The sequence below is a fragment of the Rhinoderma darwinii genome, chromosome 1 (genome assembly GCF_050947455.1).
Source record: "Rhinoderma darwinii isolate aRhiDar2 chromosome 1, aRhiDar2.hap1, whole genome shotgun sequence".
Taxonomy (NCBI): Eukaryota; Metazoa; Chordata; class Amphibia; order Anura; family Rhinodermatidae; genus Rhinoderma; species Rhinoderma darwinii.
In genome coordinates, this window is record NC_134687.1 from 462,051,409 (window position 1) to 462,077,254 (window position 25,846).

The following is a 25,846-nucleotide window of genomic DNA, read 5'->3' on the forward strand; positions in this document are numbered from 1 at the left end:
TATGAATTTCTTTTACTTTCACTAGGGAAAGTGCTGTCCCTTCTCTCTATCCTGCACTGATAGGGAGAAGGGAAGCACTTTTCCCGCAGTCCGCAGCAGCTAGTCCGCATCAATTTTCTGCACATTTTGTGCAGATCCGCAGCCGTAATCCGCAACCCGGATTAGGTGCGGCATTGATGCGGACAGTTGCGGAGGAATTCCGCCATGTGTGGTCATGCCCTTATAGTCCAGAGTTGAATTCACAAATTTGTAGGCTTTAGTTCAGAAATCTTCCATTATTGCTTGCTCTTTTAGGCTGGGTTCACACGGCCTATTTACGGACGTAATTCGGGCGTTTTATCCCCGAATTACGTCCGAAAATAAGTCTCCAAAGCGTCGCCAAACATCTGCCCATTCATTTGAATGGGTTTTACGATGTACTGTGCCGACGGTCATTTTTTTTACGCGCCGCTGTCAAAAGACGGCACGTAAAAAAGACGCCCGCGTCAAAGAGGTGCCTGTCACTTCTTGAGACGTAATTGGAGCCGTTTTCCATTGACACAATGGAAAAACAGCTCCAATTACGTCCGTAATGGACGCAGCGAAAAGTGCCTGCACTTTATTACGTCTGAAATTCCGGAGCGGTTTTCTCCTGAAAACAGCTCCGTAATTTCAGCCGTAACGGAGGCTGCCGTGTGAACATACCCTCAATATCTATACAGAGCTACAATACAGGTTGTGGCTCAGGACCAGTGCAAGATAATGTACTAACAAGTATTTCAATTTTTTTATAAAGATTGCACCTATATATGTATATACATAATACATGGTAAAAGAGTATGTCCACTGATTGTAAATTACATTGGTAATCAGGATACAGCAATTATTCAGAAATTTGCGGTGCTACAGAAGTTTCACGTGAGGGACCGCTCACATGGAGGAGAACTGTTCTAAGGGAGTGTGGAAGAATTCTGGCTGGCTCTGTATGAGATCCATTTGTGACTTTTTTGGCACTGTGGCTGCCATTTTTGGGGGCACAGTGGCTGGGAACATATAGTCGGTATATGTGACTGGTTCTTTATGGGGCACTGTGGCTGGCATTTTTTGGGGGCACTGTGGCAGGCACTGCAGGGTTGGTGTTGTGGCTGACACAGTTACTGGGGCATTTGTGGGTGGCTCTGTTATGGAAGCCATTTGTAGCGGACTTTGTTTGGGGCACTGCTTGGGGCATCTGTGGCTGATACAGTTATAGGGGTAACTGTGGCTGACATTGTTCGGGGGTTCCATGGCTGGCGTTCATTGAGGAAACTGCATTGGGGGATTATTGTATCTGGCACTGTATAGGGGGCAATGTGGCTATTACTATTATTAGGGCACTAAGACTTTATTATACACACCTCAGCTGCTGCGGACCTGGTTTTGAAGAAGAAGGAGGGTAATTTGTGTTACTTAATAAATTACTGACATGAAGCTTGCCTTTCCTCTTAGAAAATAGGGACTGCAGCAACATAGGTGTGTATTATCAGAAATTATATATCCCTTACTATGTTATTTAGAATATTAGAAGTCACCTTGGAGTTCTGTGACATATATAAAAGCACTTGACCTATGGCCAGAGACTTCTACTATTCCTAAAATTTACAGGGGCACCCTTATCACATATACAAACTGCAAAATTATGCTGAAAGGTGAACAAAGGCTTTATACTAAATAACTGGTTGAACCACTTTGCATTTTGTTTCAACATCAGAAACCTTTTCATCTGACAAATATGCAATAATAGGGGTTATCTGGAAGAGAGCAAATACTGTACAACTGCTCTGTATATATGAAATTACATTTATTACAGAGTTGGAACATTTCCATAAAAGCATTGCAATGATTTTTTTCATCTGTGACAGGTGAGTATCTGGGTGTAATCATACATATAATGGAATGGACCACTTATGACACTTTATAAGAGACGCTCAATGCAGACTCTTATTTTCAATGGCAAGCATCGAGCAGTCTCTGTTTATTATTTCATTGGCGTCCTGATAAGTTCAGAAGAGCAGAGCATCATCCACGTAACATTTCACAGGGAAAATGAAAATATTTGCCAGGTTGATAAAGTAGTGAACTGTAATCTTAAAGGAGCTGAATGTGTATTGTGGTATATGCTTAAATATTGTTCCTAGGGGATGACAGCTAAAGTCTGCAACGCATTTTTTTTTGCTATGGTATCTACATAGACATACATATATACACTGCAACTACATACTATAGTACAACCAGCAGCACTTCAGCTCTTGTGAAACTACAACTCCCAGCACTCTCTGACAAGGAGTTGTACTTTCACAACAGCTGGCGTGCCACTAGTATATGGATTTATGAATACTCTTCCCAATTTGATCTCTTGAGGCCCAAAACTTAGCAGAAAGAGGCCAAGGGGCATTGATGTGTTTCAGTATAATGCTTTCTAAAAGGTAAATACTTTTTTTTATTTTAGTTTACATAAATGTTTTCTTTCATATTCTTCAAAAGATTAGGTTTTTACAGGCTTTTTATATACCAAGATGGAACCACTATCTATTCAGTTTGTTGGAAAAATTATATTTACTGTCACTTTATACTCTAATATAGGGGGTAAAACCAATGAAATTCATTATAAAATGATCCCCTAATTCTCTTGAACATAATAATCATAATTATGTACACATTATTTGTTGCATCACATATATCATAAATGCTTGCATTTCCCATAAAATACAAATGCTGGAGCATCTTTTCTGTGAACTCTGTGTTGTGTTGTTCCTCTGTTATTCCTCCTAGAAATGTGTAAATGAATTGACCACTGGTTGTTGAAGGGGCATGTCCATACACTAACACTGCCCAATCAGTGCTGACATTGCCAGTATTTGTACAGGCACACTTCATTGACAAGGTAACACAAAGTTGTTAATGTATTCATACATTTCCAGGAAGAATAACAGAGGAACAGGACAATGCAGAGTGGGGATGCAAGTATTTACAGTATTTAGGGAGAGCTTACAGGTCCTCTTTAAGAATGTGCCTGTCACGAAGGGTCTGTGGACCCACTTGGCCGTACCGCCTGGCAGGTCACAGTCTATGGTATATAGGATACCTGTCGCAGCACGGACAGTAGCTTGGCAGGAACTAGGCAGCGGGTGGACGACAGGGGTTGGTAGGCAGTCAAGCGTGGTATCCAGCACGGCACGGCAATAGCAAGCACGGCACTAGATCGGGATATAGGAACAGGAGCAGGAACAGGAAACACTGGGAGCAGGAAACACTAGGGGACCAATTTGCATAGACAGAATAAGGGATACACAACAACGCTCAGGCATCGAACTAGGGGGCTGGACCCCTCTTATAGTCCAGGGTACTCACGGGTCAAAGGTCATCCATGATGTCCGGAGCCTGCGCTGCCCCTTTAAGAGCGGGGATGAGCGTGCGCGCGCACCCTACGGGATCCGGCAGAGGTGAGTGGATGCAAGCGCTGGCGTCTCCTGAGGAGGAGGCTGGGGCCAGCACTTGCCGACTCGTGGCTACGGCTGTCAGCGGGAGGTTGGAACTGACAGCCCGCAGCCACGAACATTACAGTGCCCCTCACTTGGCATGCATGTGGGATGTGTACATTGGTGTAAAGCAGCCAGATGTATATGTATATATATATATATATATATATATTTATTTTAAAGCAGATAGCAAAAAGGCAGCAACATGCAAAAATAGAGGGAAAGGATTATGGTTTGCCAAGCTACATTTTGTATGATGTTGGCATATTATGGCACGGGACAATGGCATTGTGTGAACAGGGAATCCATTTTATGAAGGATTTATGAAAAAGTATGCATAGACTGGAAAGTGTGGAGCTATGAGAATTTTTTATTTTATTGTTTTTATTTTTACAGAAAGGAGAAAAGTCATTACTTTTGAAATCAGGTACATGGCCATTTTAGTGACAAGGACATCATTATTTCAGTTCTTTGTGACATTAGTAGGATCAAGTTGTCACAATGACACCTTAGTTCAGGGAATAGCAAAGTGGCATCAAGCTACATTCTGCAGACTCAAAAGGGGATACAACAAACTTAGATCACATTTAATGCTCAATTACATGGGACCTATTTGTAAAAAGCATAAAACTCTTTTAAAGGGAATGTCTTATGTCGTTGATTACTGTTTTTAAGTATGTAGAAGAGAAATAACGGGTGAGATTTATTAAGACTCTTAATAAATGCGTCACATACTTTGGCTGGCCGTGCGCCACAATTGTGGTGTAACAACTGCGGTCGTAGAGAGCGTGACTGCGGTCAAGCCCCATCCCTCTACCCCTGGCCCTATCGAACACAAGGTAAAAAAAGTACTCGCCTCACCGCTCGGCTTCTCCTCCACAGATCCCTTCAGGATTTCACAGCAGGCCGCAGGGCATACATGGTCTTGATACCGAGCAGCATCAGGGCCTTATATGCGGCACAGCACTCAATGTCCTGAATGCCCAGGTCATATGCAACACCCTGATGCTGCCCGGCGTCAGTACCTTGTTTGTGCCATGGTCTGCTGTGAGTCCCTGAGGAGGGAGAAACACAGCGGTGAGGTAAGTACATATTTATATTTTTATTGTCTAATTGGAGGGCAGGTAATCTGATTGTGGGTAAAGGTACAGGGCCCGGCAGTGGCTTCTACCTTGTTACACTCCACAGAATGAAATCTATGCCAGCTAGGAGCTGGTGTAGATTTCTGCTATAATTTACGCCACTTTGATGGAAATTATAGTAAATTTGTCAGGCTGCGTTGGTCCCAGCCCTTTCTGCTAAAAGTTTAGTCAACAGTGTAAACTGCCTAAAAGTCAAAATTTTACAAGTTGCGACTTTTAGGCCTTTTGCAACGTTTCTACACCACAGAAAGATATAAAAATTTCCCCTGTGGTGTTTTTTTTCTGTGTTGTAGCTACTTTCTTAGGAGAGGCCATATTGGAGGCATACACTTACTGTCTTTATAGACATTACAGCCTCCTGCCTTATCTACGCCTCCAGCAGTGCAATAGAACCGTCATTAAAGGGTAACTAAACGTTCAACAAACTTCTGACATGTCATAGTGACATGTCAGAAGTTTAGACCCCCACCAATCTCTAAAACGAAGCGAACATTTAGTTACGCTTTAAATCCCCCACCCTCTAATGATAATGAGATAATTATAAAAAAAAAGCTGACAAGTGAGCTACAGATAGGAAATATCAGCCTATTGTGACTATTAAACTGGAATATTTTGAGATCGTTTTATGTGGATAGTAACCCAAAAAAATAAATGACCAAAAATATGTTATATGACGAACAGTCCTACATGTGAGAGCAGATTTCCATCTAATGCCTATAGCTAGTTTTATAAGTTGTGTCATTAAACATGTAAAGCTTATATCTGAAAATGATTCTAAAGCCTACTTGCTTACAGAAAGCACAGATTGCTAGTCATTGTCCTTGCTGTTTCTAGATACTGAAATACAGTGAAACTTCCCCCAAAAGCTCCTACGGAAGACCTAGACCAGATATTTTAGTGATGGATTCTAAAAAGTCCCCTTATATCGTATGTATATTATATAATATATTATGTCCAATGTAATATATTAGATTCTTTCAGTGGACTATTTTCATTGCAATTTTGTTTGGTTGCCTCAGAGGTTTCATTGTGGTTCCTTCCAGATAGAACCTTTTATATATACACCATCTATTGTATTCTATTCTACCATTATAGTAATGCACACTTTAATAATATTTGATAAACAGTAGTTTATGCATTTACTTGAAACATCATATCATGATATACCTAATATCATGGACTTACTATTTAGCAACATTATTCACATCTCTAAATGTAGCCAACCGAGTAAACAATAGATGTTTTTATTCTGGTTGCTATGACTACATCTATAGAGAAGTCTTTATTTCTATTGTAACTGTGTTTCTTTTATTTTTATGTTTATTAGGGAAGAAAAATATGTGCATGCTCACTATATGCCACAAATGTAATCGGATGTATCTGTATATCAGTATATCTAGTTTAGGCTAGAGCAGAAAGACTACTTCTATGTGTTCCAGAATGAAAACATCCTTTGTTTACATTGTTGGAGACACTCAGAGAACTGGATAATGGTATCAAATAGATACAATGGGACAGTTTTATCAATACTGCGCCATATTTATCATTTTGGCATATGCTGAATTAGAAATTACGCAAAAGTCGCTAGATATGTTTTGCTCTCTGCCATACCTCCGAACCGGATTCAGTGGGACAGTCCCGGACTCCGGGCGCTGTCACGCTGACCTGGGCGGCCGGTGGTATGTCCCGGTGTCAACTGTATCTGTGTCCTCAGAACACAGAAACAGTTGAATCCAATTCTGAAGCAAGGAACTGTTAGCTCCCTGTTTCAAGATTAGTGCAGAGCGGAGGAGAAGAGGGAGCGCCTCCACTCATCGAGAACTCCCAGGCACAGCGCTACTTTAAGTGCTGTGCCCGGGGAAGACCTTGACATCACTGTCCAAATATGGGCAGTGATGTCGGGCTTTCAACTATGGAGTCCCCTCCCAGCCAGAGAAACCAAAGCTCTCTGGCCAGGGGACTCCTGTCTTTGGAAAGTCCTTGACGTCATTGTCCATATATGGACAGTGATGTCAGTATCTCCTCCAGGAGCAGAATTTCCAGTCAGAGCATTGCCGACACTCTGGACAGGGATTTCGCTCCTAGGGAAGACCCTGGCATCACTATCTATATATAGTCAGGGGCTACTCTGGGAGCGGAATCCCCTGTCAGAGCGTTGCCGTCACTCTGGCCGGGGATTCTGCTCCTAGAAGGAACTTTTTTAGCACAATTATCACCAGAATTCTGGCAAATTTTCCAGATTGCATTACAATTGCATTACAATTTTCTCAAAAGTTCATTCTTTTTTTTCCCATAAATACTCCTTTTTGACTTTCCCGTTAGCAGATTAATGTAGGTCAGATTGGTGTAGGTGGAATGCTAGTGACACACTTTACAAAGGATTCCGATTGTGAATATTGTAAAACAATGGCCTTCTCTGATAGATCTGTTAGGGTACTATTACACGGCCCGACGTGGACCGTGTAAATAAGCGCCGATCAACGAGGTAGCGCATTGATCGGCGCCTGTTTCCTTCTATCACACGGAGCAATGATTGGTTATGTATGGGGACAAGTGCTGGTTACTCCGATCGCTCATCCCTTTACATTTTCATCATGTCGGCAGCGAATCTCCCTCATTACACAGGAAGATGTGCTGCCGACAGCGATGATTTTTAATTCTGCATAAAAGAGCAGATCAGTCGATGAACGAGCGTTTATACAGGGCAATGATCAAGAATGAGCGTTCATATGAACGCTGGTTTGCCTGACTATTGGCCAGTGTAATAAGCGGCACACAGTGTAGGAGGTTTGAAGATTCAAATCCTTCCTTCTCCTGGCACTAGCCAGAAGAAGGGAGGGGGGACTGTGTGAGGACCCTAGAGGAGAGTGTGTCCACCACAAATTTGCAGCATAAATCAATGAGGTTGCTTTACCACAGTGACCATGCTGCAATTTTGGGAACTGCTCCCTCTAGTTCCCAGCACATGGAAATGTTATAAATTAGAATCTAATTTATAATATTTCCTGACTTCTGAAATAATTAAAAAAATTAAAACAATGTGTAATCACTCAAATACTAATTGTTTAACTGAAAAAAAAAATAATAATTTCTAGCGACACATTCCCTTTAAGTAGAATCAAGCTTCATAAAGTTTGTTTGTTTTATAGTCTAGCATGCATTCTCTGTGGTACTCTATAATAAGATTAAAGTCGGTCATTGATAATTCAATGATTATATACAGATTAGCAGATTTTTAGCATGCAAGAACTGTGGAATTATGGTTGTCTGCTTGCAATGAACAGATTGGTTGATATAAGACCCTACCAGTGTCCTAGAACAGGGGTGTAACTAGAAATGATGGAGCCCCATAGCAAGAAGAACAAAAAAAAACAGGAATAGGGCTCCCCATGACCAAAAACAGCAAGTGAGCTCAAGAAATGGAAGTTATTACAATCATCTTGGTACTTTTTTCCGTCCCTTGTTAGGCCTCTGTGTTCTATACTGTATTATCCACTGCCTTCTCCTCCTTTTATTGTACAGTCAATTCTATATCAATCTCCATCATGATCATTGATCACTCACTATCTCTCACATCTAATTTTTACACTACAGGCACATTAATTCAGTCTGCTATCCTGGTAGTTACAGCCATGTCGTGGAAACAGTCAGGCTTGTAGGGGTTGTCCAGTTTATATATTTCATATACCCTATTAGGGAATTCAGAGTTAATATAGGGGGGTCCTCTGTTCAGGATACTTATGTCTTGGCTAGAATGGAGAGCAGTTACAAAGAGCATCTCCCACCATGGAGGACCTGTCCTGCATTACACAGACAGCCCATTGATTTGAATGGGCACTGTGTAATGCTTAATTTTCCCTGTGGGGGCGCTGCAGGGAAACGGAACACTTCCTGCCAGGTTTTCCCACAGATAACAGCTGATCGCTAGAGGTCCCAGTGGGTGGACACTTAGTGTTCAGTTTATTGTCACGGGACACTTATTATCCAAAATGGATAACTCCTTTAGTCTTCCAGCAATCATGTGCCATTACTATATTATTATTTTTAAATGGCTTTGGTATCTTTTCAGTTCTAATAATATAAAACAAAATTGCAGCAGATTAATGGGGATGTTCACCTATGGACAACTTCTTTATGAACTTAAGGCTCCCAATTCAAACCGCTGAGTGTGAACTGTGATTTACATGGAAAACAAAGTATAGTAGTTTGCCAAAAATAAAGCAACACAGTTGACTGAATATTCAAATGCTTTGTAAGTAGATAGAAAATACATGGCCATCTGTCTGGAACTAGTGACGTCTTACTGGATGGTAGAACGGTTCTCTGGCAGATCAGGCAGAAAAGGATGTTCTTCTGTTCCGGACACTTCAGGCTTTGCTGTTGGGGACACAGACTCACGGACTCCTGGGGTGAGAGAGGGTGAAGGATTAGAGGCCATGTGGGACACTGGAACAGAAAATAAGACATAGCATCTTCCTCATAAACTAATTTCACAAACAGTGCACCCAGACATCAAATGATAAGCTGATAACGCTGCATAATAATGGATTTCCTAGATCCATGCCCTATAGTGCTAACCCTATATGCATCTGATTTTACCGTTCACACAATTTGCGGCAGGGTGAATCAGCCTATTTATATTTGTTGTTATGTACGATTTTTATATCTATTGCACCATATAAGGTATGTAAATGTTTTATTAACCCTGAATCTTTTCAATAAAGCATGTGCCAAATATAAAATGGACACCTGATACAATGGGAACAACAAGCAAAATGGATAACTATTGGAAGAATCCAAATGTATTGATGATTTTGTCATAGCTACTATGTGTAAATATACCGTAAATCCTCAATTAAGCCCCAAGCATTAGTATGTTCTTTTACCAATACCCCTTCATTTTATTTATAGACCAAATCTTATGGTTAATAGAGCCCTGTCCTGTATTCACTATGCACTGACAACAAGTCCCCTAATGTATTGGATTTGGTTTTTATACTAGGCATTATGTGAGTATACAAAAAACAAAAGAGGTTTAGTTAACCATGTTCTGCCCATGTTTTGTGCAGTTTGGGTAATAGGAGCGCTGAAAGAATCCTCATATAGTCTGCTGGATTAATGAGGGGTGCACCCCCCCACACTTCTTCCTGCCTCCCCCTGCCCCTCCCTAAAGTGACTAACAGGCTGCATGGTATATGCATATACACAATAGTATGTCAGTCAAAGTGGGGGGAGGGCTCCGCTCCAGAATACATAACTATTAACCTGCTGTATTCTTTCAGAGTTCCTATAAGCCAAAAACAACATTTTTGTGCCAATTTGGCTACCAGGAGTACGGACCTGTAGCTGTAATATGATGCCCTTACATAGGGAAGCCTATTCAGCTGACAGATCAACTTTAAGTTAATGATACGTGACTTGTTATTACAAAATGATTTCACCTTACTGCCGCTTTTAAAATAAAGTATATTTTTATGAATGAACATTCACACAAACTCACCATATAGCTGCCAGATCCTGACTTTATCATCATAAGGCAGGTTATATTTCAGGGGGTCACCCACTGGCCCTTGATAATATGGTCTCATTATAGATTCCATATCAGAAATGTGAGTCAGTCCAATTGCATGACCAAACTCATGTACTGCCACAGCAAACAGGTCCATGCCATGCACGTCTGGAAAGAGATTTATAATATATTAACTTGTAAATGAAAGGACATGGGCTTCTATGTAAATGCTTTGGTTTATTTTATTTTTCCTTTCCTTTTTAATATGGACTCAGACAAGCAGATTTTTTTTTTAAGTCAGAAGAGTCACAAACAATGTTTTAAAGAGCGTTTTTTGTAAAAAAATAAAAATAAATAAATAGTGGAAACTACTGGTAAAATGTATCATTTTAAAGCTATGTCCACTTAAAAGGACTGACTATAGTTCAGCAATATCCCACTCATCCATGTCTTGTGCAGAGGAGTCCATGAAGCTGAGATGTAGGGAGTCGTTTGGTGGGGTCCATACGCTGGAAATCTGTTTTAGCTGGCATTGTACCTATCTGAGCTCTCTCCTTGAATGGGTTATTGGGGCTAACTGTAGTCATACCTGCATTTTTGATATAGTTGTGGTGTTAAGTAGTGGTTCAGTACAAGGAGTTAAAGAAATTCCATTTAGAGGGAAGTTGAATAATCACAGCAACATGCTGGTAATAGAAAATGGTCTTCCATTCAAATGCAAAACTATGGACTGATGGTTTCTCTTACCCTGACATACCTGATGATCTGAATGTCCAAGACTCTTCATCATCAAAATGAGTGTCACCAGATGTGTGCTGTTCACCGGGGAAAAAAGCATGAGCTACGGTGCCACCTGGTCCATCAAATGGGTAGCCATCATTGTGGTCAGCTCGGGAGAAGTCGATTTGAATGTCTGCATTATTCCCTGCCACTTCATGGAAGTTCAGCGGTGTGATATCACTCCACACCTTAAGGGCATAGTACATAAGGGCCCGCACAGTGTCATGACCCAGCGATGACTCTTTAGGGAATGTTCTAACCCTGCAAGAAGCAAGGAGAGGAGACAACTTGGGTAAAGAATGAAAAACAATTTTCATTGAAAAAACACATTTCCTAATGAGGCCTTATTCAGACAAACATGTTTCTAGTCAGTGTCTTTATTAACACAGCACAATGACCCATGCAATTCAATGGGGCTATTCACACATCTGTTTTTTTTAACAGAGCGTGCGTCCGTTGCGAGAAACTCACTGCATGTCCGCTTTTGTAGACCAGATTTGCCCACTAAAGTCCATGGGTGAGTTAAAAAAACAAAACTGGCAGCACACAAATGACATCAGTGTGCGGTCTGTATTTCACGCATCAGTTGGTAAAGAAATGCAGTAAAAAAGGTAAAGTGAAACGAGGAAGTGCTTGTAGAGGAGAAATACAGACAAGAAATATGGATGACACACAGAAACCACACTAACGCAACACAGACATTCATATGCATGAAAAAAGGCCAGTTTTTTACGGACGCACTAATGTGAATAAGGCCTTACATGAACATAGGATTTTTGTCCAGATAAGTAATCATTCCTGCATATTAACACTGATAGATGTGTTACATCTGGGTCTTACACAGGTTCATATGCAAGCAGCATTTAGATGTGGCACCAGATCTATTGCTGTTAACAATGCACTTCTGTGGTCTTAACCTTCCATACATTCCTAATGGATGCCATTTACGTGAGTTGCGTGCATTGCGCACTGATATAATGCACAAGTCAATACAATGTATTTGGAAAAGTCTTCTGGAAGTTTCTCCCATCTGCACACAATTATTGGTCACATCTCTTACCAAGGCCCTTCTCCCCTGATTACTTAGTTTGGTGGGGCTACCAGCACTAGGAAGAGTCCTGGTTGTTCCAAATTCTTCCATTCAAGAATTAAGGAGTCCACTGTGCTCTTGGGAACTTTCAGTGCAGCAGAAACTTTTTTGTACCCTTCTCCAGATCTGTGCCTCCACACAATCCTGTTTCTGAGCTCTACATGCAGTTATTTCCTTCTCATGACTTGGTTTTTGCTCTGATATGCATTGTCAGCTGTGATACCTTATATAGACAGGGGTGTGTCTTTCCAATCAAATGAATTTACCACAGGTGGACTCCAATCAAGGTGTAGAAACATTTCAAAGATGATCTAGAGAAATGGGAGGCCCCCAGAGCTAAATTTCAAGTGTCAAAGCAAAGGGTCTGAATACTTATGTCCATGTGAAATGTCAGTTTTTCCTTTTCAACAAATTAGCAAAGATTTCTAACATTCTGTTTTCACTTTGTCATTATGGGGTATTGAGTGCAGAATAATGGGGAAAAAAACGTGAATTTTTTATTTTTATTTTAGCACAAGGCCTCAACATAATAAAATGTGAATAAAGTAAAAGTCTAAAGACTTTCCAAATGCACTGTATATAATATGACAGTATATATTAGACTAAACAACAATAGCAGACATGCGAAAATGGGTATGTTACCACATTGGAATTTCTGTTACAGAAAGCATGTAACCTCAACACGGAAATCCCGATATTGATTTAATGTTATCATAACACCCTGTCATACACTGCAATGTGCTGTTGACCAGAAAACAAATCAGTTATTTATAGACCCCTCAGAAGATTTAAATATTGCTACTGAAAGCTTAAGTGCCAATGTGCAACAAGGGTGTTGTGGGTACAAGGCTGCAAATACTACCCCATTTTTTTGTACACTTCTTCCATTGTGTCTGTTAAAAATATCTAATTTAGCAAGCAGTGCAAGGTTGGAATTCCAGTTTACACGTGCAATACTGGACAAAGTATTGGACAAATGCCACTAGGGGGCTCTCTTGCTATATAAATTCCTTTACAAACTAGTCCTAAGCACAATTTAAAGGGATGCTTTATTTGACAGATGAAAAATACAATTTGAAAATAAAAAGAAGACACTGTGAAGATCTATGTGAAATGCAAGAGGATTATTAAGGTTAAGGACTTCGTGTAGTTTACATGAATAAACGTTAAAGACAAAGGATACTTACTATGTATTAAACGGCAAACTACTTTTGGCTATAAAGCAGTAAATGCAAAATTGGGATCTGTCATCAACTGCATCGCAAGGAATCTAATTAAAACCCTATTATTTTAGTTTAATTGAGCTATAAATTCTGTTATTAAAAAAAATCTATTGCAGATAAAGATAAATTGTGTATATAGCTAAAACTAGTAGAGAATGCAGAATCCAGTGTACAATGAGAGGGCATATATACATTTTGCAGTCAACCAGGTTCAGTTGACATGTGATAAATGCTTAAATAACATGTTTATCATCATACATTATGCCTGGAGAATTCCACGTGCAATATCGCCTCTTCCCGCTTGTCAGGGGTATGTATAGCTGCATTTCTTGTACAGCTTTATCCCTAGAAAATGCTCATTGCAATATTTTTTATCTTTTTACTGTAACACAAATTGAGATAATAAAGTCTGAGCGTCAAAAAGGGGTTGTCCAGGATTACAAAATAGGGTCTGCTCTTTTATCAATGGCGCTGCTTCCACCCTATTTTCTAATCCTGGACAACTCCTTGTGTACATTATTCCAAACACAATTTGCTTGTCAAGAAATTCCAACAAGTACATTCAGTTTTTTAAGACTTAGCGACCCTCAGGGTCCATTCATACGTTGCGGTTGAGATGCGATTAGAACCGTATAAAAAAAATGCATCCAAAGACTGCATGCGTTTTTACCACGATTTGATGCATTTTCGATATGGTTGCAGTAAAAAACATAACCGCATCGAAAATGTGCTAAACCGTGGTAAAAATACATACTTTTTTGGATGCTGTTTTCTTTATGTGATTCTAACCGCACCTCAACTTGTGTATAGGGCCTTAGGGGGTAATTTATCAACATTTTTACACCTGTTTTCTGGCATTGAAAAGTCACAAAAGGGCCTAAAAGATGCAATTTGCGACTTTTGTTCTTTTCCACCACCCTCGCCACTCTTGTGGGAAGAGGGCGTAGCCTCGGCGAAAGCGGCCATGGCCACCGAGACCCGACAAATTTATTACAATTTACACGAGAAAACCGTCAATCTATGCCCTACCTTGCCCCTCCCCAATTAGACTACCACCCTGCTCTCCCCCAGTGGACATTTATTTTTTTAAATTAAATAAATAAATTATACTCACTCAGTGCTCCACTTCAGCTTCCTCATCACTACAGCGCTGCTTATACGTCATAACGCCGGGCAGTTACTGATGACGTTGAAGTGCTGCATCTCGTTAGGACCTTGTATGAGGGTTGCTGTAGTGATGAGAGAGCCGGAGGACGAGAAGAGGAGCGCTGATATGAGTATGTTTTTTTTAAATTTGATGTCCGATGGAGGGAAGGGAGATGTATGGTGCATGGCCGCAGTCGTTGCACCACAATAGTGGAGCACGATCCCAGCCAAAACATGCAACACATTTATGAAGAAGTTTCCACCTCTTAATAAATGTGTCACAATTTACTCAACTTTTCTTACTATTAAGACTGCTGTAAGAAATTCCCCCTAGTGTTGCTGTTCCGTACATTGAATGACGTGACACAATAGAATTGAGTGTAACGCTTACCTCCAAGATAAATTCCTCTTGCTCCACTTTGTCACCACCTGGACATTCCGCTTCCTCCTCGTAGCCTCCGATTGGGACAGGTCAGGCAGAGAACAGCGAGGGGTTTTCATTAATTCCAAGGTGGCCTCATCTGTTTGTTAGAGGACAAAGCTGGCCTTTAGTAAAGTAATTGTCCTTCATTATTCATTGTTAATCCTTTTGTTAGACAGAGTACTTATTGAACAGCACTCAAGTTTAGAAGAAATGAATGGACTTCCTGTGGGATTTGTAGACTCCTACACGGTTTTAGAGTGAATGATTCAAATAGTAATGCTTTTAGCGGAATTATAGAAGCGGCTGATTTTACATAGGGTATTGATTTATAAACAATAAAAGCTTGTTAACATTATTCATGGGTATAAAAAACATTTGAGTCAATGAATTCGGGCTGTAAGACATCTATTTTGAATTGTATTAGCATGGAGTACATATAATTACAGCAATACACAATGGGATATGGTAACTTAAGGAATTATTTGCTTACATGAAGGCTCGTTTTAGGTTTTGTATAATTCTAGTGCTTTAGTAACATATTCAGAGACTTACAATAGAATAAAGAATACAATAGAATATTTGGAACCAAGAATGTGTTTTTTTGTATAAATTGATGCTTCCCTCAATGGCAATATCCTATGCACAACCAATGCTACTGAATTCACACACACACACACACGCACGCACACACACACACACACACACACACACACACACACACACACACATGCACACACACTAATGAATACTTTCTTGGCTGCCTTCTTTGCTAAACGGTGGTATTATAGGTTACCAATAAATGGGACCCACATGTTAAAAAGCCAGATCGGAATACCGTTGTGTAGATCTGGCCATGCTACACATACAGGGAAGAAAAGCTATGGAAGAATATTCACACATGCATTCAACACCTCAGTCCTGGCTGACAGAGAGAGAAAGGTGGCTGCCAGAACTCATCTCTGGATTGTTGATAACTGTTATAGGAGACTTCCTCCCGGAGTTTGGAATAAATGTCTGAGAAAAGCTAGATTTACACTGCTGAAGCCTATAGGGATACATCCTTTGACACCGTATTATACGGCCCATCTAAAAGCAAGAACATGTTGCATAATTTATAGTTTTTATATAGATGAGATATATATTAGACAATGTTAGACTTGTAACTAGTGTCAGTTGCTTTTATTTTAAAGGGAAAGGAATGGAAAGATCTGCTGCATTTTAGGAAAAATATGGAAAAGAATGAACTTGTGCATAAAATACAACATATTACTGGCTTTCTAAACAACAACTAGTTATAGGTGGTCCTGTACTATTTGTAACACCAGCTCCTGCCACCCAAACAACAATTAGTTATAGGTGGTCTTGTACTATCTGTAACACCAGATCCTACCACCGAAACAACAATTAGTTACAGGTGGCCCTGTGGTATCTGTAACACCAGATCCTACCACTGAAACATCAATTAGTTATATGTGGTCCTGTGATATCTGTAACACCAGCACCTACCACCCAAACAACAATTAGTTACAGGTGGTCCTGTGGTATCTGTGACACCATATCATACCACCCAAACAACAACTAGTGTATCGGTGGCACCAGATCCTACCACCCAAATAGAATTCAGTTACACATGATCCTGTGAGGCCCAATCAATCCATTGGGCACAAAAATTGTGTAGAACAAAATGCTGACTCCACAGCCTGGTGGTGGAGGTGTTCTCTAGGGATACACTTATCACGTATATATCATGATCTTGAACTAAGCATCATCTGCAGCTTTCACTTATAAAATATTTGATTATGGCAGCAGTCACATCAGCAAATAGGCATGCACAATGCCAGGAGACTAGAATAGTTCTAAATCACGGCAGTGAAATACGGGCTGCTAAAATATTTATCCAATAAAGCAACCCCCCAACTCACTTGTAACCACTAAACTACATATTGGAATGATCATGGCTCAGAGTCCGTGCATCAAAAGTCTGTTTTGAAAAAACAAATACATTAACAAATGGTCATCAGCTATTTCTAATTTATAAGTCAGCCATTCACTATATATTTCAATACAAAATAGGTTTGGTTCCTGTTTAGGTCTATAATGAAGGTAGCAGCTACCTCTGAATGGTCCGGGGCCCTGGCTACATTGTGGTTTAGACAAACTGGCAGACATATAATATAGTAGATGCGCTGTACTGTCTCATGCTGTTTCTGCTTAAGAATGGCAATAGAAGTCAGACAGCTGCTGTATTTTCCAACAAACATCAAAGACGAACGACTACACCATTGTAAATTTGTCATTAATAATTGAGAGAGTTTTACTCTGTAGGGAATTGTGCAGAAAGGGAACTTTGTGGTACAGCTGCTGCCTAATCCTTCTACAAAGTATTGAAGAAAAGGAAATATCTTTTGTGATATTGATAGCGCTGGGTCCAACATCGTCTTGTCCATATATTCCCATTACATATAGGATTATACTTTCTGAAGTTTGACACATTGCAGAGCCAGAGCTTGTTTTAGGGAAAGTTATGTCCTTAAAATGACTTCTTACTTTTAACGTTAGTTTTCCATTGGTTTACTAGTCCAGCTTTTGCATATATTGATCAGGTTTTTTAGAGGGAACCTGTCACCAGCATTTCACCTATTAAACGAGCAATGCCTGGTGGAAGTGGGTGAAAAATTATTTTTATGTAACCTATAATTATCTTCTAAGTAGGCTCTGTACTTTTAGTATTCCAATTTTTAGTGTTCCTGTGCCGTATGCTAATGAGGCATAAAAGAGTCATATCTGCATTCGAAAATAGTCATATATTCATTCCTCAAGCCTTTCTGAGTTTACTCCGCCTCCTTACTTTTGATTGACAGCTCGCCGCCTCACCCAGCACACACAAAATCCTGCGCTTGCGCATCGATGTCCGGTTCTGGTGCGTGCAAACAACGGGACACCATAGTGGCACATGCGCAGTAACTAGATTTGAGGCCTGGACGAAGCAGGGAAGGATATCAGACCATACATGATGGGCACATGCGCGCTCAGTTGAGATTTTGGCATTCAAGGCGGGCCAGTTTTTGGCACTGGATGGGCATAAGAAGAGGAAAATTACTGACAGATTATTACCATAAAAGGCGCAAAATGTTTGCAGACCGTTATTTACAGTCGGAGGAGTTTAGGAGAGGGGATAACGCCAATAAACTTTTGATAGAAGCGTCCAGCGAGGGGTGAGCAGAGTTCAATAGGTGAAATGCTGGTGACAGGTTCCCTGTAAACTCTGGTTTATAATTGTATTTTTGTTGAGCATGGTTCTTACAACATAACAATAACATAAGGGTCCATGGTCCACTATAACCCTGTTTATATATTTCTTCCATCCCTTTTTCACTTTTTCCAGCCTTGTTTCCCTAAATTGGCTCTCGACAAAGACATGATGTTGGAACAGCTATTATATTTACATAATGGTGTATGCCAACTCCAGGATCCATATACCTTTTACCAAATTGTGGTATGTGTAGCATTTACTATGGTTATTAGAGCCCATGGCTACCCAAACCATCCATCACCTTTAGACACGTCACATTGATTGTTATTAGCCCCGCCTGTGGCCGCCAAAGGGATGTAGCTGCACCCGTGTCACTACATAAACTGCCCCTAGCAGATATGGAAGAGGTGGGTTGGAGGAGAAGACCACCATGCTTACAGCTGCTCAGACACTGTCTGGCACTTACTGCTATGTCAGTCACTTATGTGGCTATATAATAAACTGAGTAGTTTATTATATGGCTGCATAGCTGGCTGATATGACAGTCACTGTAAATCAGTGTTTGAGCAGCTATAAGCGCTGGTGGGCTCCCCTTCCACCCCATCTCCTCCATATCGCCACAAACACCCTCCGATCTCCTCACCAATGTTCCTGCTGCCCTGGGTGAGCTTGTCACGCAGGGCAGCATTCGCAGATCACTTTCCGCCCACATCCTGCTGACTGCAGTAAAGGCAGCTTGGCGGCAGGAGCAGATAGAGAAGAGATCCAGTTGGCAATAATTTAGGCCTCATGCTCATGACCATATTGGTTTTGCGGTCCTCAAAACCACGGGTCCATTGCACTCTGTCGGACCGCAAAAAACACTTGTTGTGTATCCGTGTGTCATCTGGACTCACGGATCCACAACAATTTACCAGTACTGGTGAATCCGGAAATCCGGACCGTAAAATTACTTGTCCTTCGTTTTTTCAGTCCAGATTTGCGGCCCCCAACCTGATCCATGTAAATCACGGTTGTGTGCATTTGGCCATAGAAAAGAATGGGTCCACAATTTATCTGCAAAAATGTGCATAAATTCTTGCCGCAAAATTACGGTCATGTGCATGAGGCAAAACACCTTAAGAACGCAGCTATTTTGGAACTTGAGGATGTAGCTATTTTTCTCATAACTGTGTTGCAACGGATATAACTTTTTAATTGATTCATTTAATGTATTAAAAAACTTTTATTAGCTTTTTTTGGGGGAGTTCACTTTTACGGCGTTCACCATGCAGTAAAAATGTTGACTTTATTCTGCGGGTCGTTATGATTACTGCGATACCAAATTTATATAGTTTTTTTTAATGTTTTGCTACTTTTGCACATTAAAAATATTTTTAAATGTATTTGCTTTTGAGTCTCTATATTCTGAGATCTATAACTTCTTGTCTTATCATCAATGGAGCTGTAAGAGTTCTTGTTTTATGCGGGACAAGTTGTATTTTTGAATGGCACTCAAAATTGCAATTCCACCATAGTTCTTTGAGTTTTCGTGTTCACCATGATGCATAAATAACGTATTGCCTTGAGGGCTTGTTTTTTTGAGAGACAAGTTATATTTTTTTAATAGAACCATTTTAGGGTACATATAATTAATTGATTAACTTTTATCCATTTTTTGAGGGGGAAATGGAAGAAGAAAAGCAATTCCGCCATTGTTTTATACAGAATATCAGCTGTATATTACAGCTCCTGTGCATGTGCCATTTACTGGGCGTACCATTACGCGCTATTGCGGTCAATAGACCGCAATTCGTTTGTAATGGTACACCAATTTGCACGAGCGGATTAAAGTGTCCCAGTCCCACAATGACAGTCCCCACAGACCCTATCACTTCCAGACAATAAGCCTCCATAAAGGTAGTTAAAGAGGCTCTGTCACCACATTATAAGTGCCCTATCTCCTACATAAGGAGATCGGCGCTATAATGTAGGTGACAGTAATGCTTTTTATTTAAAAAAACTATCTATTTTTACCACTTTATTAGCGTTTTTAGATTTATGCTAATGAGTTGCTTAATGCCCAAGTGGGCGTATTTTTACTTTAGACCAAGTGGGCGTTGTACAGAGGAGTGTATGACGCTGACCAATCAGCATCATACACTCCTCTCCATTCATTTCACAGCGCATAGGGATCCTGCTAGATCCTTATGTGCTGTTTTATACTTACACATTAACAATACTGAAGTGTTTAGACAGTGAATAGACATTCCACGGAATGTCTATTCACAATCTCTGCACTTCGTTACTGTTTCTATGGTAGTTACAGCAGAGGAAGCGTGATCTCGTAGTAACCTGTCATTTACTCGTAATCTCGCGAGATTACGCGTCCTCTGCTGTAACTACCACAGACAGAGTAACGAAGTGCAGAGATTGTGAATAAACATTCCGTGGAATGTCTATTCACTGTCTAAACACTTCAGTATTGTTAATGTGTTAGTATAAGACAGCACATAAGGATCTAACAGGATCCCTATGCGCTGAGTAAATGAATGGAGAGGCGTGAATGACGCTGATTGGTCTGTACTTTGCCCACTTGGTCTAAAGTAAAAATACGCCCACTTGGGCATTAAGCAACTCATTAGCATAAATCTAAAAACGCTAATAAAGTGGTAAAAATAGATCGTTTTTTTAAAATAAAAAGCATTACTGTCACCTACATTATAGCGCCCATCTCCTTATGTAGGAGATAGGGCACTTGTAATGTGGTGACAGAGCCTCTTTAAAGGTGTTGTCCAGTCCCCAAAAATTGATGGCCTATCCTCAGGATAGGCCATCAATAGCTAATAGTTCGGGGTCCGACTCCCGGAACCCCCGCCGATCAGCTGTTTTGAAGTGGGTGCAGTGTTCATACGAGCGCTGCTTCCCCTTCACTTCTTCTTGCTCACTGTGAATCGCCGATTGTGAATCACAGATTTGGTGGTGATTCACAGGTATTGCAGTCTTCTTCTCTCATTCACTTCAATGGGAGAAGGCGGCTGTAATACTGTAAATTGCTGCTACATGTTTGTCGATGGTTCACAGTGAGCAAGAAGAAATGAAGGGGAAGCAGCACTCGTACGAATGCTACACCCCTTCAAAACAGCTGATCGGCGGGGGTCCCGGGAGTCGGACCCCGACCCATCAGCTATTGATATCCCATTTTGATGTATGGGATAATTGCTGAATTTTCGGGAACAAATTTGCCGAAACGTTTTGTAGGAAAAAGGAAGTGATGCTCCCGCTAGCCAGCTGACCACCATATTAGACTGAAAGCAAAGCACAGTGCAGGTGGTCACCTTGCAGTCAGGACTGCTGGCTCCTGCCATTGTCAGAGATATACTTATTAAAAATGTATATAATATTATTATTATTATTATTATTAATAATAATGATAAAAAATGCTAATAATAATGCAAAAAATGCGGCACTATACAGGTACATGGGGAAGGCGTAGGGTATGAAATAGAACTACTGCCGTGTCTATTTAGCTTGTATAATATAAAGTAGTTAAAACAACAGTATTGTCCACCTCCCAACATATGTCTGCCGATATTGTGATATTTTAAGCAATCCATTTATCCTCCCATCAATGCATCAACTATGTGTTCACGATAAAATATTAATAAACAAAATAATCAACTATAGAGAACAAAGACTCTATGAGAGAGAGATTCCATACTTAGGGAATAATGGGCTTCTCAGGTTGTCATCCCGTGGAGTGGCTTGTAATGGTCCCAATGCATTAGCCCTCTCAATTTATTTTCCTTGTGGTGGCACTAGAAGGCCAGTGTACCAATAACATGATGAATCGATTAAATAAAATCGTATATGTTAACGCATATTCCTTATGTTTGGAAGAAATTAATCCATGTGTCTTCAAAAAAACTGGCAACCATGTAGAGCATATTTTGTGAATAAAGTAACAACATGACCATTTTCCCTATGTTTGGAGACTTTTGAATCTATATATATATATATATATATATATATATATATATATATATATATATATGGTCGTACAGTCTCACCTAATATTCCTGTAGGTTTTAGCCCACCAAACTCTTGCATTGCCTTGATTGCTTTGGACAACTCCTCCTGTGTCTGCAACTGTCCTGTAACTGGATCCGGCGGGGGCAGATAGCCAAATCTAGTTAGCCAATCCTGTAAAAAGTGGATAACAGAAAAAAATTAGTAGGATATCCCCCAAATTTTTTTCACTATACAGGATATTTCTATATGTTTATGAGATCTGATATTTATTGCCCAAACCTTGCTGAATCGTGCAGTGCATTAGTAATTACCACTCCGAAAGGGACAAAACAAGTTGTCATTTTTGATTCACCATTTTGAAAATGGATACATTAGCAAACTGCATTTACAGCTTTCTCTTCTATATTTATTAACTGATCACTCCGTATAAAAGTGAACCAATTTGGGTAATAGTGGTGAGCGGGCGCAGGAAAATTTAATTCCCCACAGCTGATGCCAGCAGCCTTAACAGAATTAGGTATTATTTATGGCGTCTGTAGTCTGTCAATGGAGAGATGGGATTTAGTCAATAGTGATTTTTGCAAGCAGAACTAAAAGGTCTTCATAGAGATAAAACAAAGACAAAAATAAGTATAATTTTTAGATTCATCCTTTAATATTTATATATAGCAAATACAGAGAAAGTAAACAATTTAACAGTTGGGTTAGTGTTCCTTTAAAGAAGCTTTCAGGAAATATGTTGCCATTTCTTGAGAAGATTTATTCATCCAACAAGACAGACATACACCGATAGTTATTCAGATCCAAAACTAGTTAAGACTTATTGGAAACATGCTCATTCTGAATTTCCACTATCTGTTGATATGCAGGGGCGTAGCTAGGGGGGCTGCAGGCGGGGCACGTGCCCCAGGTGCAACTAGGTGGTATGGAAGGGGGGGCGCCGCAGAGCAGCTGATTGCTGCAGATAGGCGCCCTGTATGCCGGACACCTGCAGCAGCGATCAGTTTTAGGAAGAGCCAGGAGTTCACGCAGCGGCATTCTGACTGGGGTCTGTGACGGCCAGGCAGTGGACCAGTCCAGTCGCCTAACCTGTCACCTGACCTCACGTCAGTGACATGAGGTCAGATGACTCAGGTCAGGTGACTGGACTGGTCCACTCCCGGGCTGTCACCAGGGCGCTGCAGCCTTCCATCATGTAGGGGGGCACCACTGGGCTCTGCCTCTACTCTGTGCTCTGCTGTTACACACATGGAGCAAATAACAGCTTAGGAGCAAGCTCCGCCCACAGCCCATCCTACAAAAACCTGTGATCCTGTCAACAAGGAGATATGGTGAGTGTCTATGTGTGTCTGTGTGTGTATATGTGTTTGTAGTGGGTATACAGTATGTGTCTCTGTGTTTGTATGTGTATATGTTACAGTGTGTGTGTGTGTGTGTGGGTCTGTCTCTGCATGTGTTTATGCCTCTTTGTAAAAGTGTGTGTTCAATATTAAAGTAGAATAGATAAAATGCAGCTATCTGTGCTGCCTCCTATATACCCTGCTTCCTCCTATATACCCTGCTGCCCCTATATACCCTGCTTCCCCCTATATACCCTTCTGTCCCCTATATATCCTGCTGCCCCTTATATAATATGCTGCCCTTTATATACGCTGCTGCCCATATATACGCTGCTGCCCCTTATATACGCTGCTGCCCCTTATATACCCTGCTTCCCCTATATACCCTGCTTCCCCTATATACCCTGCTGCCCCTATATCCGCTGCTTCCCCTTATATACCATGCTGACCCCTTTTATACCCTGCTGACACCTACATACTCTGCAGCCCCTTATATACTCTGCTGCCCTTATATATATGCCTCTGTGTGTGTGTGTTTATATGTGTCTGTGGGTATAGTTATCATCTACGACATTATCTGTACTCAGAGTTATCACTGTGTGTTATCTGTGGGGTTACATAGGACTGCAGGTAACACTACTACATTATCTGTACTCAGAGAGTTATCACTGTGTGTTATCTGTGGTGTTACATAGTGCTGCATGTGAAATCTACGACATTATCTGTACTGGGTATATATGGGACTGTTTGTGACTGTGTCTTTGTGCTTGTATATACACGTGCCTTTTATGTATTTGTATATGTTCCTGTCTGTGTATTTATCTGCCTGTGTGTGTGTGTTTGTGTGTGTGTATATGTGTCTGTACGTCTATATATTTACCTGTATATATATATTCCAGATGTGTGTATCTATATTTGCCTGTATGTCTAAATATCTTTCTTTATATATGTACAGTATATATGTTCCAGTATGTGCGTGTCTATATATGTGGTTAATTTTTGGTTTGTGTAGGGGGCGGCAATAGAGTGTCCCGCACAGTGCGCCATCCAACCTAAGGCCAGCCCTGGCTGTCACCGACCCTAGTCAGAAGGAACTCCGCCGCTGCCTGCGCCACATGACCTCCTCGGCTCCTTCGGTAAGTCACGTCAGGCAGAGCGGAGAGTGGTAGCGGTAGGCTACCGCTCGCCGCTCTGTTTACAGTGTGTCGCTAAGTACAAGGGGGGAGTGTGGTGCTATTTACAAGGGGCAGCAGGCTGTGTGTGGCACTATCGACAAGGGGGGGAGTGTGCCACTATTTGCAAGGGGTGGAGTGTGCCGCTATCTACGAGGGGGGCTGTGTGGTGCTATTTACAAAGGGGACTGTGTGTGGTGCTATCTACAAGTGGGGATGTGTGTGGCACTATCTACAAGAGAGGGGCTGTGTGTGGCGCTATTTACAAGGCGGATGTGTGTGGCACTATCTACAAGGGGGGCTGTGTGTTGCACTATCTACAAGAGGGGCTGTGTGGAGCTATCTACAACAAGGGGGCTGTGTGGCGTTAACTACAAGGGGGGGGGCTGTGACTGGCACTATCTACAGGGGGCTGTGTGTGGCCTGTTTAATTTATTTTCTTTTAATTAATTTTTATGTTAACGACGTTATATAACGATATCGCTTGTAAAATGTAGAAATTCTTTTATGCTCGAGTTACATTAAAAAAATTGTGAAAAAAGTTTACACCTCATTGATTCGTAAAGAAAGCAAAAATGGCGAAGGGGAAGGAGATGTCGGGAAATAAGTTGGGGGGGGAGGCGCTAATCTGAATCTTTGCCCTGGGTGCAGGAGAACCTAGCTACGCCTCTGTGATATGCATATCAGTCTCTGGATATATATAGAAAATTGGTGTATTCAATAATGACTAATGGAATAAAGAAAAACTTTTTCCAAATAGTAAATCATAAACAAACAATATAAATTATGGATAACCCCTTTTTTGGTTTCCCTAGAGCAAATTTAATTGGGCCTCTGCTGCTTTTTCCCCCTAAATAGGCACTATTACTGTGGTAACTAGAATGTGAACAACCCATTGAACAGTGGATGCGGCGTTCTTCATATTGATAACACAGGAACTCTTCTCCTACATTTCGCCAAAGAAACCCTGCATATTAAACTTGAAGGTGCTGATTGCTCTTCAATCAATTTGCATCAATTGGCGACACTATGGGCGTTCTGCAGGCAACACTTTGAGGTACACAGGGTGGTCTTCAAGCAATGCTACACATTAACCTGCCCCCTTTAATATCATGTATGTAATTGTGCTGTACGTCCCAAGGGACTTGCGTATTGAAACGGGAAAGCGTCTGAACACCGTAACGCACCTGATCTTACACTCAGGATATGGCACACCCGAGCGTGATTACTTCACACACCGGACATTCACACCTTGGTGA

General features: G+C 40.9%; 1 protein-coding gene across 4 annotated transcripts in view; it reads right to left on the reverse strand.

The window, feature by feature from the left end:
• MMP17 (matrix metallopeptidase 17) overlaps positions 1 to 25,846 on the reverse strand; it is a 190,360-nt gene that overhangs the window by 28,346 nt on the left and 136,168 nt on the right. For 3 of the 4 annotated variants that reach the window (XM_075833056.1, XM_075833083.1, XM_075833073.1), the window contains 5 exons: positions 22,114 to 22,246; positions 14,779 to 14,908; positions 10,906 to 11,189; positions 10,140 to 10,316; positions 8,944 to 9,085 (listed from right to left, as the gene is read on the reverse strand). In XM_075833056.1, the coding sequence (XP_075689171.1) occupies positions 8,944 to 9,085; positions 10,140 to 10,316; positions 10,906 to 11,189; positions 14,779 to 14,908; positions 22,114 to 22,246 (866 nt within the window). The remainder of the gene's footprint in view (positions 1 to 8,943; positions 9,086 to 10,139; positions 10,317 to 10,905; positions 11,190 to 14,778; positions 14,909 to 22,113; positions 22,247 to 25,846) is intronic. The other variant, XM_075833065.1, reaches the window with a different exon arrangement.